Genomic DNA, 20,164 nt, shown 5'->3' on the forward strand with positions numbered 1-20,164 from the left:
AATCTATTTATCGCCAAGAGACGGAAATGGGAACCCTGCCTAATGTGCTCCTGTTTTGTATGCCAAGGGCCCATCATCACTACTCATCACTACTCATCACCCTCATCACCCTCATCTTGGCTCAATTTTTCCGCTAAAAGGGCTTTCTCCTTGACACCATTGTACACGATTCTATTTGGTGTATGTTTTCTCAAAAATAGTGACGACTTTGTTATACGGTTCTTGGCTGCCATCTTCAACAACTTGTGTTTCACTTGTGAGGGGACTACACCTTCGCTCAACAAATTTGCGACCATGCCAGTGACAATGGGTGATGCCATTGAAGTGCCAGATAAAACCAGCGACATACTAGGGTTTTTTGCATTGACGCTTTCCACAAATGCACCGCTGGCAAACAAGTCAACACATTTGCCCCAATTTGAAAACCCTGCTACAGAGTCGTTATAATCATCTATGGCCCCCACTGTGATGGCATACTTTGAGCTTGCAGGGCTGGTCAAGCAGGCATCAATGTTGGAATTACCTGCCGCAACAACAAACAAAAGTCCAGTTTTAGTGGCATGTGCAATTGCCTTGTTCAATACATGGTTCTTGTATGCACCCAATGACAAATTAGCTACCCCCTTCATGCCAGATTCAATACGATGGTTGACTACAAAATCAATTGCCGATAGAACAGTACTCAAAGAACCAGCCCCTTCGCTATTCAAAGCTTTGACTTCAACAATGTTCACATTCTTTGCCACGCCATATGTTGCCGAACCAATCAACCCCGCAACATGAGTGCCGTGCCCGTTTGTGTCTCCAGAACCTTCATTGGTGAAATCAATTCCTGCTGAAGCGCGACCCTCGAATTCGGGGTGGTTCACTTCAACTCCAGAGTCAATCACATACGCAATTACTCCTTGACCCATAAATTGATTGTCGTATATATAAGGATATTGTTTATTTGGCCTTAACCGCTTTCTTCTACTAACGCGAGCCAAATGTCTGGGAGCATCATCCTGAATTTCATACTCCAAGTTTTTAAAAGTCAAGTCTTCTGTTATATCTTGAATCAATGGACACCGCTTCAATCTGTCAATCACTTCCTTGGAGAAATTTCCAGCAAACCCTTTAAAGTCACCAATTGAGACCAAGGAGTTTATACGATCTTGCACTTGGAGGTGTTTGGGGTATTTACGATCATATTCCATGAAATTGTCCAAGGTCTCGGTGGTTTTCAAAGAAACAAAGTACGGTTCATCCGCCGCTGCCCAGCTGCATACCAAAGCAATTAGTAGCAAGTTAAATTTAATTAGCATTACCGAGCAATGCAATTTTCAGACTTTTTACTACTGGGAGGGGAGGAAATCCAGACTTATTTATGTCTACAATTTGGTTCTAGGACATAACAAGATTTGGAATCTAGCATAACAGAAATCTTGATAGTGTAATCGAAAGAGTCGCAGTAAGGTGTGTTAAAGTTTCCTAACGAAAATATCTACAAGAAACTGTCACTATAAAAACTTAGTCGCTGTTGTATTAAGGCAAAGTGGGGTTTTCATATGATTCTAACTCATATTCCGATTCACTCCCGCTGTCTTTGTCCATTTTCAGAAAGTCGGTTTTGGGGTTGTTTTCCTTTCCTACCTCAACGTATGCTATTTTGTTTGGAGTATTTGGTTTAAAGTACAAACTGGCCTTTGCAATACGATTTAACGTTGCAGTGTCTTGCAATACATCCCTTACACAGCCTGGATCAATCCCTTCACTTAACAAGGTCGCCACTACTCCCGCAACGATGGGACTCGCCATGGAGGTGCCCGATAAAACCAGCGATTTGTAAATGTTCTTGAAATCAACACTCTTTACGTTTGATCCACTTGCGAAAATATCCACACAGGACCCCCAATTTGAAAACCCGGATATTGAGTCTCCATGATCGTTTATAGCTCCCACAGTTATAGCATATGGTGAGCTTGCGGGGCTCATCAAGCAAGCATCAATATTTGAGTTCCCAGCGGCCACAACAAACACGATTCCAGTTCGTGTCGCTTGTTCAACCGCACTGTTTAAAATTGCATTGTGATGTGCACCGAAGGAAAGATTTGCCACACCCGGTCGGTCGCTTCTCAATCGGTGGTTCACCACAAATTCGATGGCTGCAATAATCGTGCTCAACGTGCCTGTACCGACTGAATTTAACGCCTTGACATCAAATATCTCCACATTTTTTGCTGCTCCATATGTTTTTGCGCCTATTAATCCAGCAACGTGTGTTCCATGGCCATTTTGATCCCCTTCTCCTTCATTGGAAAAGTCTCTTCCTGTTCTTGCTCTCCCTTGAAACTCTGGATGTCCTATATAGATTCCAGAATCAATAACATAAGCATTCACTTTTTTTCCTGCAAACTCGTTATCGTAAACAAAAGGATACTTTCGAACTGGCAACATCCTTTTTCTTCTGCTTAATCGTGCTAAGTGGCGGGGTGCAAACATTTGATAGTGTGTCTCCAATGAGTAGACCTCAATGTCGAGGCATATTTCTTCAACTAGAGGGCATCTCTTCAATCTCTCGAGAACTTGATCTGTGAACTCTCCTGCAAACCCAGAAAACGAGCCTATTTTAAATGATCTAGTGATGGAGTCCTTGACTTGTAGTTCTTGTGGGTAGGAAGAATCATACAAAATAAACGTATCGAGTGTTTCTTGAGGTTTAAGACTGATTAGGAAAGCCGTCTTTCTCTCACTGCTTGCAAGTACTGTGAGCAGCGAAAGTAGTAGTATAATGGAACATCTCATTTCAAAGAATAACAAACTTTGGTTGCAAAGTAGTAAGCCAAAAAAAATAAAAAAAAAAAACAAAAATCAACAAAAAATATTGTGAAATCAGAAGAATCAAAAACAAAATTAAATTTCTAAATTATATCGACTACAGAATCTATAATGACTTTAAAAAATCTCTCTTTGCATCTTCAGGAAGCTTTTCAAGATACTCCTTCACAGTGGCTAATGCTGCACCGGAATCGCTAGCAATCAACTTCATCAAATCAGCTCTAGTAGCTTCGTGTTTCAACTCATCCAATCTCTTTGACAATTTGCTATGGTGCTCTTCAATCCAATTACTAACCTCTTGATCATCATCATAATTAACCGATGGCATCCAACTCTTCAAACGCGATACCTTCTCCAACTTGTTGGCAGTCTTGAGGTGATTACCAATCATATTCAACACATATTCTTCATTCAATCTTCTGCGCAATCTCCAGAAGAAGAAACGTCTAGCATCGGTCCACTTAACTTCTCCCTTGATTACACCCTTTGCCAACATACGGCCCGACCTATCGTGCAAATCAACAAACTGGACTGAAACTTGAGCATAAATTGGCAACAAAGCCTTTTCTCTAGCAGTCAATTTACGGCCAACCTCTGCATGCTCTTCTGGTGTTAAGGAAGGATCATTCATTTTAGACTTCAAGTCGGCATATTTCTTATCAAGTCTTTCCATCGTGGCCAACAATTTATCACGTCTGTATTTGATACTTACCAAACCTTCGGCTTCCAAAACACCACCTCTTGAGTCAACATCAGCGTACATTTCCATCATCTCCTCATTGATACTTGGATCAACAACAACCCAAGAACCACCTCTCAACTCACCAAATGGCGGAATGTAAGTGAAAATTGGTTGTTTGAAATCAACCAACGCATCAACAATGAACGATCCGTACTTCAAAATTTCATTGTACATATCTCTTTGACCTCCGGAAAATCCTCTCCAGTTGGCCATGATCATCAATGGAAGTTGCTCACCGTAGTTGAAGTCATTGATTGCTTGAGCAGTTTTGAAAGCAGAGTTTGGATGCCAAACTTGACCAGCCTCGTGTACAAGCGCTTCCGTGGAATTTGGATTGGCAGGATCGGCAGGAATCAAATTCTCAACAGTTCTGGTCTCAACTCCAATAACACCAATAGGAATACCACCAAGTCTGGCTCTTCCAACAACCACACCTTTAGCCCAGCCTGATAAGGTTTCTTGGAAAGAGTCTTTATCAAACAACCCGGATTCAAAGCCATCTTCAGTTTGCTTACCCTCAATCATCCATCTAACGTCAAATGGCTCTTGTTTTGGAGGGAAATAGTCCACGTCTCTGTCCCAATGGTCACTTGAGTCCAAAATTGGTACTGGCAAACCACGCTTTGCAGGAACATACGACAACCACTCTAGAATCTTTTCAACACCTTCCAAGTCATCGTTCGCAGTCAAATGTGAAACACCATTTCTGTACATGATTTGTGTACCACCCAATTGCAAATTAGACGAATAGACCTCTTTACCCAACATCTTATTGATGGCAGGAGCACCAGTTAAAATAATAGGTTGTCCTTCAACTTGAATGGCTCTTTGTCCCAATCTCACCAAGTACGCACCAATACCAACGGACCTGCATGTCACCAAGGTAATGGTGAAAATGTCCTTGTAGGCTTTTGAGGTTGCACCAGCAATCAACCCGGATCCTTTAAGACTCTCAACACCCAATCCATCCTCGGCACCAACAATGGCTTTGATGACATAGCGTTCTTGTCCCTCTTCAACTACTCTTTCAGTCACCAACGTGTTGCCTCTACCATCTTCATCAATAGCGTGCTTTGCCTCTGGTGTCAAGTACAAATACTTGAATCCATCTTCAGGCTTTCCCTCGGTATTCCAAGCAACTTGGAACAATGGAATCAACTCTTCTGCAATTCCAATTCTTGCTCCCGAGTTTGCAGATAAATAAATTCTAGGAATACCTTTTTCTCTAGCAAGTTCAGTGCACTTGTTGAAAAACCTGTCCTCCTCTGGACCAAATGAACCAATCTTGTGGGTGATGTCATTAGCAACAATGACAATTTGACGTCCACGTGGGTATTCCGGGGTTTTTGCAGTCACCAAGAATCCAACCATGCCAATTTTGTTTGATCCAGGATCTCTTTCCAAAGCAGTCAATCCACCATTGTCGTCCAGTATCAATTCCAACGAGGTGAAAACGTCTTCTGGCGCTTTTTGACCATGCTTCTTCCATTGAGAAAGTGTTGCTTGACGGAAAAGCTCAGGGAAGTCGTAAACATAGGTAGTACCCATATTGTGTGCCTTGTAACGTTTTGGTTGCAAAGATTCCTTGACAGGGTATGTGGTTGAGATAGGCCTCAAATGCATAGGTCCTGGATGACCAATTGATTTGAATACCCAATCACCTTTGGCATTCTTCACCTCCAAATAAAGGTCTGACTTGACAACATAACCAGAAACATTGTTAATAATAGCACGAAGCGGGAGGGCGTTACCTTTGGAGTCAGCACATACAATTCTTATTTCCGCACCAGTAATACGCAACCTCCATAATCTTCTACCAAACCTTTCCAAAAATGAGCCAAATGCTGCTTCAACTTCAGCTGGCTGAATATTGAAAACATTTGAAAAATTGATAAAGATGTGGTTCAAGTCTGAATTGGATGTATCAACAACTTCCAAGGTATCCAAAATATCACTCATTAATCGGTTCGACTCGGCAATCAAGTATTCAGAAATGCTAATGTCGTCTTTTATGACACCGGTTCTAATGATACCTCTGGTGAAAAACCTCTTGTCAGAAGGTGCATTCTTACCAACGGCTTCGTAAACATGAATGTTTCTATTGTTGGTGAATATCGGCTTGATATCAAAGTTTGCTAATCTTCCCAATTCCAACTGGAAAGCCAAAGCGGGTTCAATATGTCTGATAACTTTGTTCTCTTCATATTCGGGACCAGTGAATGTGTAGTATTTTGGATAAGATCCAACTTGGTGGGCAAGTACAAAAGATATACGACGAACTCCAGCCTTTACCAAGTCTTCCTTGTACTCTGCTAAAATATCGTTGACCCTTTGCAAACACTCCTTCTCATCGGCATAGCCATCGATGCTGTTGACCACAACATTGAGTACATTGAGCAACTCAGTCTGCTCTTCTCCAGTTTGGAAAGTTAATGCATCACTAGGTTGAAGCTTTTCCAAGGCAGCACTCAACATCTCATCCACGTCATCGAGATGTCTGCAAGGAACCAAAACACCTGTTCTCTCCATTTGGTCGGTCTTGGAATCAACAACAAAGGACAAATCTGATACGGATGCGGAATACTTCATTGCTGAACTTTCCTCCTCCTCTGTGGCAGGCTGCTGGATCGCGTTAAACCTCGAATTGGCAATGTTGGGCAACTTGAATTTCCATTCAATTATTGGCAATTGGTCGTGGAAGTCGTACTTGATTTCACTCAATTGATAAGCACGATATGACCGTCTCACATAAACCTCGGCAGCAGCAATGGCTACCCACTCATCGGTGTTTACAAAGAATTGCGACAAGACATCGAAAACAATGTGCTTGGAGTCGACAACCTCTTGAATGATATCCAAATTAGGCTCTCTGTGTTTAGCATACATTTCACCATATGATGTTTGTAATACAGATGATCTCAAAATATGTTCCAATTGGTCTGATCTCTCCTTGATTGAAGGTAATGAGCATTGTATCAAAATCTCTCTGGCTTTTAAAGCAACTTTGGCACAACCACGAGAGTCCAACAGAGCCAACTTCTTCAAGGAGTTTCTGATTGACATGGCAACTGACGAGTTGGATTGCAATAATGGTTGGTATTCCTCGAGTATAGCCAAGATCAAGTTATTCTTGGCTGACACTTTTGAATGTGATAAGCAAATTTCAATAACTTTCTTCAAATCAGACTTGTTTTCATCCCTCAATTTCAAAATCACGTCATCTTCTCTGACTTTAGGATCCACAAATAAACTTTCAACATTGTAGTAGTCATCAATCAAGGACGCAAAGAAATCGTACTCATGTTCCACCAAACCCTTTTCGTATCTCGTTGCTATGCTGACCAAAGGTGCAACGATATCCTTCAAACCTGCGTCTTCAGAAACAGCTCTGCTAATCAATTTCAAAATTTGACGAGCTGGGAAATCGGCATTTCTAGATCTAGTTCTGTCAATCAAAGTGACCAAAAGTTCATCCAACTTTAATGGTAATCTGGAGTGTAATGCCGAAATACATTGTTGCCATTCAGAGTAAGGTAACTCTTTATCTTTCAAAACGTCAACAATTTTTTTCAAAGTTGCATTCATAATAACTTGATTGTCGTACCCATTCAAAATATTCTTTAAAATTGCTGCATAGTCATTAAATTTGTGAGCTGGTTTCGAGCCACGTACATTTGGCGAACCCATTTCTGGCAAAGTTCCTTCAAAAGGTTTGGCGTGCTTGACCTTGCTTGGGTCATCCAAAGCCAAAATGGCGAGCATGTCACCTGCATTGACTGTTGACCCTGGTTGTTTTATTAATTGAACAACACCATTTTCTTGAGCCACCAAGGGCATGCACATTTTCATAACCTCGATTTCGGCAAAAGTATCACCAGCATTAACATGGTCGCCACTTTCAACCAAATACTTTACCAATTTTCCAGGAGATGGAGTTCTCAATTGTGTTGGATCATTTTCAACTTCAAGCAAGCATGTCTTTCCGTCCACTGATAATCTTGTAGCTGCTGCTTCCTCTTTCCAATAAACAGCGTGTGATTTTCCACCCAATGCACACAACAAACCTCCATCAGACAAGGGACGAGCACCAACAGTGCAACTTGATCCATTGAGGAACAAAGTGTAAGTGTCATATGAAGACTTTGTAGCGGTGAATTTAAACCTTTCGCCTTCATAAATGAATTCCACTGGGAAGATTGTCTTTAACAAGTTTTTATGAGGCACTTGACCACGCTCCAATGATTGGATATACTCGGTTTCTTCTTCTTGTGCTTGAATGTGTGCCTTGGTTACAGCACCACAAACAATGGCAACAGTACGATCAGGTCTCTCAGCAGTCAACTTTTTGGTAATTAATTCATCCAACCACCCAGTGGTGATGGTATTTTCTTCAAAATCTGGAGTTTCCAACAACTTGATTAAATACTCAACAGTAGTCCTGAAATCACCACGAATACTCAATTCCTTCAAAGCTACCACCATATGTTTTCTTGATGCTTGACGGTTTTCACCAAAGGCAAAAATGTGACCAAACTGGGAGTCCGAAAATGAATGGATAGACGATTGATTACTAACTGAAAAGTATCCCCAAACATTGGACGACGACCTAAAGTTCAATTCGTGTAAGGAACCACCACTTGGTTTGAACCCTTCACCAGGATCTTCGGATGTGATACGGCAAGCAGTACAGTGGCCCTTTGGAGATGGTCTTCTTTGACTGACAACTGCATTTTCAGTACTAAATTCAAAATCAATCTCGGTGGCAGAATGAGGATCAGCACCGTAAAGGGTACGAATGTCTCTGATTCTGTGCATAGGGATACCCATGGCTATTTGTAACTGGGCTGCGGGTAAATTGACACCAGTAACCATTTCGGTAGTTGGATGTTCAACTTGTAATCTTGGGTTCAACTCAAGAAAGTAAAACTTGTCTTCGGCATGGGAATACAAGTACTCAACAGTACCTGCACTAACGTAACCAACTAGCTTACCCAATCTGACAGCTGCCTTTTCCATTTCAGTAAATGTCTCTTTTCTAGCAATGGTAACAGGAGCCTCTTCTATAATCTTTTGGTGTCTTCTTTGGACAGAACAGTCTCTACCAAACAAGGAGATATTTGTTCCATATTGATCTGCCAACAATTGAACCTCCAAATGTCTGGCACTTCCTGCAAGCTTCATAATAAAAATTGGCGATCCTGGGATTTCATTTGCAGCTTGTTTATACAAGGTGATGAAATTCTCCTCACTTTCAACTTTTCTTATACCTTTACCACCACCACCCTCAGAGGCCTTAATCATAACAGGGAATCCAATTTGTTTTGCCTTTTCCAATCCGTCTTCAGGGCTTGTACAGCAACCTTTTGCATAAACATCATCAGAAACAGACACCAAGTTAGTTTCTGGGTCTACGTCGACCTCGTCAACACCTGTTCCAGACCAAGGGATACATGGAACATCAGCGTGTTGTGCAACAATGGTGGATGAAATCTTATCTCCCAAAGATCTCATGGCGGACCCTGGTGGTCCGATAAATACAATTTTTTTAGGTGATGCTGCCAACCTTTCTGGCAAAAGTGGATTTTCTGATGCGTGACCCCAACCTGCCCAGACTGCATGGGCGTCGGTATTTTCGGCAATATCAACAATCAAATCGACATTGGCATGGTTATTATTGTTTGTGCCCCCTGGGACTTCGACAAATTGGTCTGCCATTCTGATGTACTCTGCATTCGCTTCCAAATCCTCTGGGGTAGCCATTACCGTAAATTGTATTGCTCTTTCATCGCCAAATGTTTCATATGCCCACTTTCTGATGGACCTTATTTCCTTAACAGCGGCAATACCATTATTTGCAATTAAGATACGGCTTATAACTGTGTGTCCTTGGTGTGATTTAACGAAATCGGTAACCTTTGATGGTTCAGCTTTTGCTACAGAGTTCAATCCAAGAAAATGAGGAGCCAAACTGCTGTGTAGCGTGGAATAGTCCAGCGCGGCGCTTGGAGTTGGTGACTCTGACATAACTCGAAAATGTCTTAGGAATTGCCTAGGTTTGTAAAATGCTAGAAATCTAGTGATGTTAGTTTTCCATATCATGTAGATATTGTGTGTGTGTGTGTGTGCGCTGCGGTGCCTTGTGTTGAAGTTGTTGTGCTTTTTTTTTAAAGACCGACGCCGCGAAAAAGGTAGAGAGAGAGAGAGAGAGCTTCGGGCAGATAGCTGGAAAATTACAGTTGCAATGGTGGTGAAGTCAAATTCATCTTTTGTGCAAGCTGTTCCTCATTTCATGCGCTCCCCGAGCCCACCTCTGCTCTTCAACACTAACACGACAAGTAGTCACATACCTTCTAATGATTAATTAATGAATGCTTGGTGATCCGATGCGTGTGTTGTAGATGTGAAATCCCTTCTAGTTAGCCTGGGTTTGCTTCTGGTTGTTTCCGAAAAAAAGACGAAAAAAAAAACAAGGGGGATTGTATTATTCTAGTATATAGATAAAGCACAGTTGAAGAAGAAGAAGAAGAAGAAGAAAGTAGATCAGTTAAATAATATAACTTTCCCAAAGGATACCACATATGGATGGAATGAATTTTCAGATTTAAGCCGATGCTTGCATGCTACATGCTACATGCGAGCTTTGTGTAATGTTGACCATTTTTTTTTTCGGTTCTTTTTTTTTTATTTTTTTTTTTTTTTTCTGATTTTTCAATTTTTTGTTGAGACAAAGAGAGAGAGTGTGTGTGTGTATATATATGTGTGTTGGTGGGTAGTGCACACACACACAACAGATAAAAACTGGTCCAGCTTTCCTCAAGTTGGTTGAATTCGCCTTTTCAACAAAGGACGTGGTTGATGTATTGAACCACCAACACAACGCAGACTAGTTGTATAAAATATATGTATATATATACGTAGCATGCTTTTTGTTGCTAGTGTACATCAAAAACTTTCAGATATATTGTGTATAATAATATATCCAGTGTCGTAATTCCTTTTTCCCGCGAGTGTGTCGCGTTTCTGTCTTTCCTGACTCCCAACATAAATAATTTTGTTGTATTGTTGGGTTTTCTTCTCACTATCTTTTACTACACAAGTAAAGCTTAGTAGTAAATTCAGTGAAGTCCGAGCAGTTGAAACAAAAAAAAATAAAAAAAAAAACACAACACTTTGTGCTTGTTACAAATTGTTGAGATTAAAGTTGGACGTGTGTGTGTGTATACAGATATGTACGTATATATATATACACACACATGCACAATCGTTGACGTCAGAGAAAAGTTTGGCTTGCAGTTTACACTCTGGACTTTATCTCCAAAACTGTTGGTTCTCACTGTGGCTAACTAACTTGCCAGTACTTGAACATTATCTCAAGTGGGCCTTAACAAGTGAGTGTACATTTCGGTGTAGTTTCCGAGGAGAAAAGATTGTCAGTCCACCCCCTGTAGGAGATATAAGCACAATTAAAGGAAGCAGTCGTCTGGATGATAAAGATAAATTGAAATCAGATTCAACAGTAGCAAAGTCCTCATGAGTGAAAAGTTATCACCACCACTACATCGTTTATTTATCTAATTTAGTCTATTCAGTTTCTCATAAGAGTGGCTGGAACTTGGGCAACATTGGTTGTGGTCTAGAGTAAGACTCGTCTGGCTTGGTATGGTATGCTTCACTTGAAGAAGTATGTAAAGGTGGTGGCAATAAAATTTTTGGCTGGATACCGGCTCCAATAGGTGTATATGGGGCTTGTTGTGCATTATGCAAGGCTGCAAATTGCTGAATGGGTATCGTATTTTGTGTCAATACTTCAAGCTCAATCACAGGTTGAGTATTTCTAAACACTTTCTCCAATTCTTGATCAGTTTGTATTACTTTATTCTCATAGCGAAACTCCAATATGGAATTGGAGATATTGAATGCGCTTTTGGCATTCTCCAACAACTCGTAGAACCGAGGTGTTGCAGATAACCCCGATGGGTAAAAGAATTCCAACGCTTGATTCAAGAATTTCAAAATTATGCGTTTCTTGGGTCCAGCACTGGCTCGTCTATCCATCATTGGTGAGTTCTCTCTAATGTAATCTGGCGTCTGTGTTCTCAGTTTCTCGCATTCATTCATCAGAGCTATCTCACTTTGCATACTCGAGGCCACCTCCGCTAGCTTATTCAACGAGAACGTGTCCTCTTGTAGCGGTTTGAAAGGTATTGAATTTCGGCTGATTAGTGGGTACTCCTTCACAATTGATACGTAGAGAACTTCGCCCATTGGACCCATGATCTCATCAAAACCAAAGTCTTTAACTAACCCCCCTAGCAAAGTATACAACGAAATCACGGCAACTTCGTCATTTATGGTTGTCGTTGTCAGTGGATCTAGCTCTCGAAAAAACTTGGCAAGATATGTGTCGTGGCATAACTTGTTCCTCAAGTACTCCAATGACTGCTGATTCACATTAGTAAATGACCTTTCACATATATACCCAATGCAACTCGTCATAACTGACTTTCCAAGAAACTGCAAATTACTTGACCTGAGATCGTTTGTACTTTCATTGCAAGTCCTGGATCTTTCAATCTTGTTCAATATCGTTTTCCTGGCAACCTCCGCCAGCGGCAGCACCTCTTGCAAAGGTAAACTAGTCAAAGGTGGTAATCTAGGCTTTGCCATATGCTCAATCATGTCAACCGCATGATCATGGGAAGAAATTTTTTTGGTCCTGTTGTAGTTGACATCGTAAACCTCGTCCTCATGCTGCACAATTTCCGATAAAAACCCATCACTTCCATCATTCGAGATGCTCTCCCTCTTTTGCTTCTTGACTTGGTCATTGTCTTCTCTCTCTCGTTTAAGATGACGTTTCCTGTTCCTTCGCACCGATTGTATAGCAGCTCTAACCAACTTGTCAAAATCGTCAATGTATGACTCATCGTACTGGAACTCTATTCGTAGCGTTTCGGCAACTTTTCTAATCTCTGACTCCTGTTCACTTGCTTTTCGAGAACTTAGATCCATTGTATCGATCAACTCTAGTCTCCGAGCGCTGAACCGTTTCCATAGTCTTTCATCAAGAAAGTTTAACTTTTGCCTAATTGAATGAGTAACGCCTAGTTTCGAGGGCTTATGGATAGGTGAAGAGCTTTGTGAGGTGATTTCTAGCATTATTGAGGATAGAACTGGTGGGAGAGGTAAGTCAAATCGTGAGTAATTGACATTGTCTATGGTGCGAATGACTCTGAATCAGCATTCTTTTTGTTTTTTGTTGTTTTTTTTTTTTTTTATGAGAGAGAAGCTACCTAGTTGGGATAGCTTATGTGCCCACAAACATAAACTGAATGAATTACTCTGAGGTAGTAGGTTAATGAAGAGGAAACAACCGGTAGGGAAATACCCCCTTTCAAAGTACTGTGGTAAGTACTGTGGTAAGTACTGTAGTTGTAGTGTTGTTGATGGAGGTCAGATACTCTAATTTCAATTCACTTCCAACATCAGCATATGCAAAAGTTCACTTTCCTGGGCCGAGTATGAAAGTTATGTGTAGTTGAGGGTGAATCTTCTTAATGCTCTGTTTAGCTCTTTATTTACTGGCCGATCATTCTTACAACCTGTAGCTGGTCCCGTTGTTACACTTTTTCAATAATTAGTTGTTTTAACCAGGAATTTGTTGCAAATTTTCATAAAAAGTCAAAAAAAGGTTAAATAGTTTTATGATGGCTAACTAGTTGCATCTTCTTCCAAGCAACTATTCTTTATAGCATTGAGCCCCCAAGTGCCGGCACAAAGGACAGGACTCTCCCTTGATCACCTCCACACACCCCCCCTCCCATCATCTTTATGGTAGCGCCCTGTGATTCCCATCTAATGACTAATTCGGTAACTCCAACTCTGTTTTAAGCGCGCTTAATTGATGTCGATCTCAATATCTTGTTAAACAGAAGGAGAAAAAAAAAAAATTTTTTCCACTTTTTTTCCCATCTTTTTTTCATTATTTCTTTCTTCACTACCATAATGTCTAAAGGAAAAGTTTGTTTGGCATACTCAGGGGGCTTGGACACCTCTGTCATTTTGGCCTGGTTATTAGAACAAGGATACGAGGTAATTGCATTCTTGGCCAACATTGGTCAAGAAGAAGACTTTGAAGCTGCTGAAAAAAAGGCTTTGGCCATTGGTGCAACAAAATTTGTTGTTGTCGATGTGCGTAAAGAGTTTGTGGAAAAAGTGTGCTATCCAGCAATCCAAGCCAACGCGGTATATGAAAACGTGTACTTGTTGGGAACTTCGTTAGCTAGACCAGTTATTGCCCAAGCTCAGATCAAAGTTGCTGAAGAAAATGGATGTTTTGCCGTTAGTCATGGATGCACAGGTAAGGGAAACGATCAAGTCAGGTTTGAGTTGAGTTTCTACGCTTTGAAGCCTGATGTTGTTGTGATTGCTCCATGGAGGGACCCTGAATTCTTCAATAGATTTGCAGGAAGGAAGGACTTGTTGGACTACGCTGCTGCTAAGGATATTCCAGTCGCACAAACAAAGGCAAAACCATGGTCCACTGACGAAAACTTGGCTCATATTTCCTTTGAGGCCGGTATCTTGGAGGATCCCAACACCACCCCACCAAAGGATATGTGGAAATTGACTGTCGACCCAACAGATGCTCCTGACAAGCCAGAAACTTTTTCAGTTGTTTTTGAAAAGGGTTTGCCAGTCAAGTTGATCTTGGATGAACAAAAGAAGAGCTTCAGCGATCCTGTGGAATTGTTCACTGAGGCCAATGCATTGGCCAGAAGGAACGGTGTTGGAAGAATCGATATTGTTGAAAACAGGTTCATTGGTATCAAGTCAAGAGGATGTTACGAAACTCCCGGTTTGACTATTTTGAGATCAACCCATATTGATTTGGAAGGATTGACCATGGATCGTGAAGTTAGAGCCATCAGAGATCAATTTGTAACGCCAACTTGGGCCAAGATTTTGTACAATGGTATGTACTTCACCCCTGAAGGTGAGTACGTTAGATCCATGATTCAACCATCTCAAAACACCGTCAATGGTGTTGTTAGAGCCGCTTGTTACAAAGGATCGTTGACGATCTTGGGTAGATACTCGGACACAGAGAAATTGTATGATGAAACAGAGTCTTCCATGGATGAGTTGACTGGCTTTTCACCAGAAGACACTTCTGGTTTCATTGCTGTACAAGCCATCAGAATTAAGAAATACGGTGAAGCTGCCAGAGAAAAAGGAAGTAAGTTACAACTTTAATTTAGTCTATTTAATCGTCTCTCCATAATTTCAATACCTGTAGAAATTCTCGAGGATTGATCAGTTTTGGTATGCTTTTCCTTGCCACAAGGTTTGTCTTGCTTAATTCAAGATGACGCTCAAGATGTCCTATCATGGCATCAAGTATCCCCGATCCATCTTCTTCTTCTTCTTCTTCTTCTTCCCCTTTCCCAATATCTTTGATAAACTCGTCGCGATGATTGGCATAATAAATTGCACTGAGCCAAATGACTTTATTGAACATTGGGAACCTGAATTTTGTAGGAACTTTGGTTACTCGTTCAATATCGTATATTTTCAACTGCATCAGCATATCTCGCAAGGTCAAGTAATTACCGCCAATCACAATTGAATCCTGCGGGGTATGAACACAGTGGATCCAGCCACTGGGAATCATAAACAAGTCTCCTGGTTGTAAAGTTACCTTGAGTCCACCATTTGGATAAATCTTTTTTTTGTTTCTCAATATAAAGTGTTCAGGATACCAAAGGAAATTCTGGTCCGGTTGCAAGCACCACGAGGTGTATATATCAAGATTGTCCTCAGTCGGTGGGAACATGAGAAAAGACTTGCTTCCTTTGATCACGGTGTAGTACACTGAAGTGCCTCCGAAATCAATGTGAAAATCGGTAAATGAGTCCTTCACCGACATTAGGCAGTATTTTGTAACTTTGCTCCGCTCTTGGTCTTCATCGTTCCACACCTTGTCAACCAAATCCATCTCGCGAACCAATTGGGGTCGATGGAACTCAGTCCCTAGTTCAGGAGCATCAGATATCTCCAAGGATATTACATTACGTAGTCTGTCACGATGTTGTTCCTCAGTATTGAAATAATCTCGCCATTGGTGTAGCCTCCATCCCGGCGAAATTCCTTGTTGAGATATCACATCCATCACTTCAACCGGTCGATCTTGTCCACAGCAGTCGGCTATATACTCCATAGTGATTTCTTTTCTCGGGCGTGGTAGTTTCATTCCTACTAGTTCACAGTTGACACGGGGAACAAGAGTCGGCTTTGTAACATTTATCAAGTTTTCTTGGATGCAAATACCCTCTTCCCCAGTGAATTGCAAGAACTTGGGAAGGTGGAAATGAGACCCTTTGTCTAATGCAAAAGCGTCACCTTCGTTCAAAGCTACGTAATCGATTGTAATCCTTGCTCTTTTGGACTTTCGCTTGTACTCTGAAGGTCCATACTTGGGTGTGCATTTATTGCAGTGGTATGAAACAATCTCACTCAAGTCGTGATCGGCAAGTTGCAAACATTTCGAATGAAACCATTGATGGCATCCTGAGCATTGGATCCACATCGCATGGTTCCCTCTTCCCGAGCATATTGGACAGTCGTCTAGCATTGTTTTCTGGTGGTGTGATGAAAAAGAATTCGCGGAAAATCAGAACTAGAAATGAATTAGAAATGAATTAGAAATGAATAAGAAATCGTACCCAGTGAGATATATACACAGAGCAGATCATGATACTAAGATGCGTCCGTAGATACCTCCTGTCGGGCCAGCAGCAGCAGAAGTTCCTTGACGAATACAAAATCCGCACGATGTTGGAGCAACCTATATTCCACTACTCAAAGAGACCTCTACCCCAGCTTCTGTTGAGCCACTTGTACAAACAATCGGAAAAGCTTTCGCCCACTTTCATCCTACAGAATGCTCGCGAGACAATTGAGTATCTTCTCACTTACAATGCAAAGAGGTTGCGTGAGTTTAGAAGTCTCCCTTACCTAGTGGTGCTCAATCCATCCATACTGGAGAGCTATGACTCATACCTCCAACTGATGAGTGCTTTGTTGAAAGCTAGCTTGTACATGCCCCACACCGTTGAGGAAAACACCGAATTTGCAAATACTGTACTAAATGATTTCATTGACGTGCATGCTGACACATTGCCCAGTTTGTCAAAAGGGTTTGGTGAGGTTAGTAATCTCTTGAGTTTGAAACAAATTACTCAGTTTATGGATCTCCATTTGAAAGAGAGGATACTCATGCGTTTGATTGCACATCAACATATTGCACTATCGAGATCCCTTGAAGGCGACTATGTCAAAGGTGGGAAGTACAATGGGGTTGTAAAACTACTCCACCTACCGGATGTGATTAAAAAGAATGCCGAGGTGGTTAATGATATTACTATGATGAAGTATGACCAGTCGGTGCAGGTGAAAATTGAAACCAATTTTGGTAATTACTGGAGTCAAGCAGACCCAATTCCCCGAGAGGATGTACTAGATTTTCCTTATATTGAGTATCATCTCGACTACATATTCATGGAAGTTTTCAAAAATTCATTCAGAGCTCACATTGAAAACAAAGTTTCCGATCCAGTTACAGTCACGATCTCAGCGTCAACGCAGTCTCCTCGATTTATGGAAATTCGAATAAGAGACAGGGGCAAAGGCATTCCCCCAAAGACATTGAAGCACGTTTTTGATTACTCATTCACCACCTACGAGAGCAATGAAGGGGAAAGTTTCAAGACTTTGAATGTTCCGCCAGAGCATCTTGGTGGAGGCCACTCGGTGGCGGGTATGGGGTTTGGTTTGCCCATGGCAAAACAGTATATAGAAGCTTTCAATGACACGGTCAACGACAAAGAATCCACAAAAGGTCTGTTGACGGTACAAACTTACCCTCGGTGGGGAACAGATGTGTATGTAAAGACAGTGGGTCAATAAACGAATGCAAAGGGCGTGATGTACTTGCTTCTAATCGATGTGTAGATTGGAAGAAAGACTTGTACTTAGACGCGTTGCCTCGTCCCACTCAGTGTGAACTGAACCGACTGAAGTGGAGTGAAAAAAAAAATAAAAAAAAAAACATCAAAGTCTTGTAGGACCTCTTTAGCCTACACACCAATCAGCTATGAGTGACTTCTACATTGTCATCGATACGAGTACGACATGCGACAGCTCCAACACTTATGTCACTAGGGACTCTACCGAGTTGATTTCGCTATCTTGGTCAGTCTTGGATATTTCGACTTTGGATATCGTCCACGAGGAAACCGTATTGGTGCGTCCACTGAATACCCCAATTACTCCATATTGCCAACAGAAATACAAACTCACTTGGGAGCATGTTCGTAATGCAGGATCATTCAAAGATGCCATTGTGAAGCTAGACCAATATGTACAAGAAAGCATAATTTCAAAGGGAAAAGATTTCATTTTTGTTACATTTGACATGGCGAAATTGAGAGTTCAACTTCCACGAGAGGCACGAGACAAGGGCGTAGTTCTACCACCTTACTTGCAACATCTGCGTTTGTTTGACTTGCCCACTGAGTATTCCAAATGGCTCGTGAGTCACCCGGAGGCTATATCATACCCAGCATCGTCACTTTCAAACATGATGACGGCGTTGGAGGTTGAGCCTTCAGAGCAACCACCACAAGTCTACACCAAATTGACTATGCAGTTGATGAAAAAGTCACTCCCGTTGGAGGACCATCCTACAGTATTTTCTACACCATACGATTTTGGAAAAGACGCCAAAACATTTGTTTCTGAACAATCAAAGGTGCTTTTTCTATCCAATTTACCCAGTGAGACGACGCAGTCGGAGTTGGAATGTTGGTTTACGCAATTTGGTCGTCGTCCGGTGGCGTATTGGACGTTGAGAGGCAACGACACAACAAGCAAGGCTATATCTGGATTTGCAGTTTTTGGTACGCACGAAGAGGCGGCTGAGCTGCTAGCCATGAATGGAAAGGCGCTAGGCGATTCTGTAATAGAGGTACAGCCGTCGTCTACGTTGGTGCTTGACAAGGCGTCAGATGTGTTGACCCCCTTTCCCCCTTCAAAAAATAGACCGAGACCTGGCGATTGGACATGTCCATCTTGTGGATTCTCCAACTTTCAAAGAAGAACGCATTGTTTTAGGTGCTCTTTTCCAGCTTCCAGTGCTGTAGCGATACAAGAGTCTATTTACAAAAAGAGTGATCTGGAGGAAATCCAGGTAAACGGAGTCAATGTTAACCACAGGAGCAGTGATACTGTGGAAGGGTATGTGAATGGCCACGGGGTCAGGCCCGTTGCAAGTAATAACAACGGAGATGGAGTCAATGGAGCCAGCTATACTGGGGCTAGTGAGAACGGAACCGGTAATAGTGTAAACGGTGCAAGCTACGGAAACAGAGACGCACACAATCATGGTAGCAACACCAACAGGCACTTCAACAATGTTCCATTTAGAGCAGGCGATTGGAAGTGCGGCATGTGTCAATACCACAATTTTGCTAAAAACTTGTGCTGTTTGAAATGCGGCTCATCAAAACCAGTCTACACTCAGGGACCCATACACAATGTTAACACGACTGCGGCAGCGATAGCAGCTGCTACCGCTAGTGGTCAGCCATTAAATTTGAATAACAATTTTGTAATGCAGCAGTTCCAGTAAATAAATAGACAAACAAATAAATCAATACACGCGATAGAGATTTGGCGACAATAGTAAAAAAAAAAAAAACCAAAAAAAAATAACCAAAAAAAGAGACACAGTGCAAGAAACACGTAATTACAACCACCAATTCTTCAACAATGAACAAGTACTCTGTCATATTACCCACTTACAACGAAAGAAGAAACTTGCCAATCCTTGTCTATTTGTTGAATAAAACATTCACAGAAAACAAATTGGATTGGGAAGTGGTGATTGTGGATGACAATTCTCCAGATGGTACTCAAGAGATTGCCAAAAAATTGATTGACATTTACGGCCCTGATCACATTCAATTACGCCCCAGGGCTGGTAAATTGGGGTTGGGAACTGCGTACGTGCATGGATTGCAATACGTCACTGGAAACTTTGTCATCATCATGGATGCTGATTTTAGTCACCATCCCGAAGCCATTCCTCAATTCATTGCCAAACAGAAAACTGAAGATTATGATATTGTTACCGGGACCAGGTACGCGGGAGATGGTGGTGTTTACGGCTGGGACTTTAAGAGAAAATTGATTTCTAGAGGTGCCAATTTCCTTGCTACTGTGGTGCTAAGACCAAATGTGAGCGATTTGACTGGTAGTTTCAGGTTATACAAGACACCTGTTTTGAAAAAGATTATTGATGTTACTCAATCTAAAGGGTATGTTTTCCAAATGGAAATGATGGTGAGAGCTAGAAGTTTGGGTTTCACCGTTGGAGAGGTCCCAATCAGCTTTGTTGACAGGTTGTACGGTGAGAGTAAGCTTGGTGGTGATGAAATTGTGCAATACGCAAAGGGTGTCTGGTCTTTGTTCACAAGTGTGTAGAGAGTGTGTGAGAGAGAGAGAGTGTGTGTGTGAATCAATAGCAAAAAATAAAATTGTAAA

The 20,164-nt window shown here is 41.5% G+C and overlaps 8 protein-coding genes across 8 annotated transcripts; 3 read left to right on the forward strand and 5 right to left on the reverse strand. All coding sequences in view use genetic code 12, as the record gives it.

Moving 5' to 3' along the window:
* Positions 1 to 89: 89 nt before the first annotated feature.
* KGF57_003668 (S8 family peptidase) lies at positions 90 to 1,304 on the reverse strand (the record flags this gene model as incomplete). Its single annotated transcript, XM_051753111.1, has 1 exon — positions 90 to 1,304. The coding sequence occupies one exon, from the start codon at positions 1,302 to 1,304 to the stop codon at positions 90 to 92; it is 1,215 nt and encodes a 404-aa protein (XP_051607878.1).
* Positions 1,305 to 1,524: 220 nt separating this feature from the next.
* KGF57_003669 (S8 family peptidase) lies at positions 1,525 to 2,481 on the reverse strand (the record flags this gene model as incomplete). Its single annotated transcript, XM_051753112.1, has 1 exon — positions 1,525 to 2,481. One exon carries the CDS (start codon positions 2,479 to 2,481, stop codon positions 1,525 to 1,527), a length of 957 nt encoding a protein of 318 aa, XP_051607879.1.
* A 442-nt stretch (positions 2,482 to 2,923) lies between these two features.
* ACC1 (acetyl-CoA carboxylase) lies at positions 2,924 to 9,583 on the reverse strand (the record flags this gene model as incomplete). The annotated part of the gene is made up of 1 exon (XM_051753113.1): positions 2,924 to 9,583. One exon carries the CDS (start codon positions 9,581 to 9,583, stop codon positions 2,924 to 2,926), a length of 6,660 nt encoding a protein of 2,219 aa, XP_051607880.1.
* Positions 9,584 to 11,152: 1,569 nt separating this feature from the next.
* Positions 11,153 to 12,718, reverse strand: KGF57_003671 (uncharacterized protein; the record flags this gene model as incomplete). Its single annotated transcript, XM_051753114.1, has 1 exon — positions 11,153 to 12,718. One exon carries the CDS (start codon positions 12,716 to 12,718, stop codon positions 11,153 to 11,155), a length of 1,566 nt encoding a protein of 521 aa, XP_051607881.1.
* An 846-nt stretch (positions 12,719 to 13,564) lies between these two features.
* Positions 13,565 to 14,815, forward strand: ARG1 (argininosuccinate synthase; the record flags this gene model as incomplete). Its single annotated transcript, XM_051753115.1, has 1 exon — positions 13,565 to 14,815. One exon carries the CDS (start codon positions 13,565 to 13,567, stop codon positions 14,813 to 14,815), a length of 1,251 nt encoding a protein of 416 aa, XP_051607882.1.
* A 10-nt stretch (positions 14,816 to 14,825) lies between these two features.
* On the reverse strand, positions 14,826 to 16,193 carry KGF57_003673 ([Histone H3]-lysine-36 demethylase; the record flags this gene model as incomplete). The annotated part of the gene is made up of 1 exon (XM_051753116.1): positions 14,826 to 16,193. The coding sequence occupies one exon, from the start codon at positions 16,191 to 16,193 to the stop codon at positions 14,826 to 14,828; it is 1,368 nt and encodes a 455-aa protein (XP_051607883.1).
* A 437-nt stretch (positions 16,194 to 16,630) lies between these two features.
* NRP1 (Nrp1p) lies at positions 16,631 to 19,250 on the forward strand (the record flags this gene model as incomplete). Its single annotated transcript, XM_051753117.1, has 3 exons — positions 16,631 to 17,502; positions 17,762 to 18,598; positions 18,734 to 19,250. The coding sequence occupies 3 exons, from the start codon at positions 16,631 to 16,633 to the stop codon at positions 19,248 to 19,250; spliced, it is 2,226 nt and encodes a 741-aa protein (XP_051607884.1).
* A 140-nt stretch (positions 19,251 to 19,390) lies between these two features.
* On the forward strand, positions 19,391 to 20,104 carry DPM1 (dolichyl-phosphate beta-D-mannosyltransferase; the record flags this gene model as incomplete). Its single annotated transcript, XM_051753118.1, has 1 exon — positions 19,391 to 20,104. One exon carries the CDS (start codon positions 19,391 to 19,393, stop codon positions 20,102 to 20,104), a length of 714 nt encoding a protein of 237 aa, XP_051607885.1.
* Positions 20,105 to 20,164: the final 60 nt, after the last annotated feature.

The sequence above is a fragment of the Candida theae genome (genome assembly GCF_024610275.1).
Source record: "Candida theae strain CBS 12239 chromosome Unknown scaffold8, whole genome shotgun sequence".
Classification (NCBI taxonomy): Eukaryota; Fungi; Ascomycota; class Pichiomycetes; order Serinales; family Debaryomycetaceae; genus Lodderomyces; species Lodderomyces theae.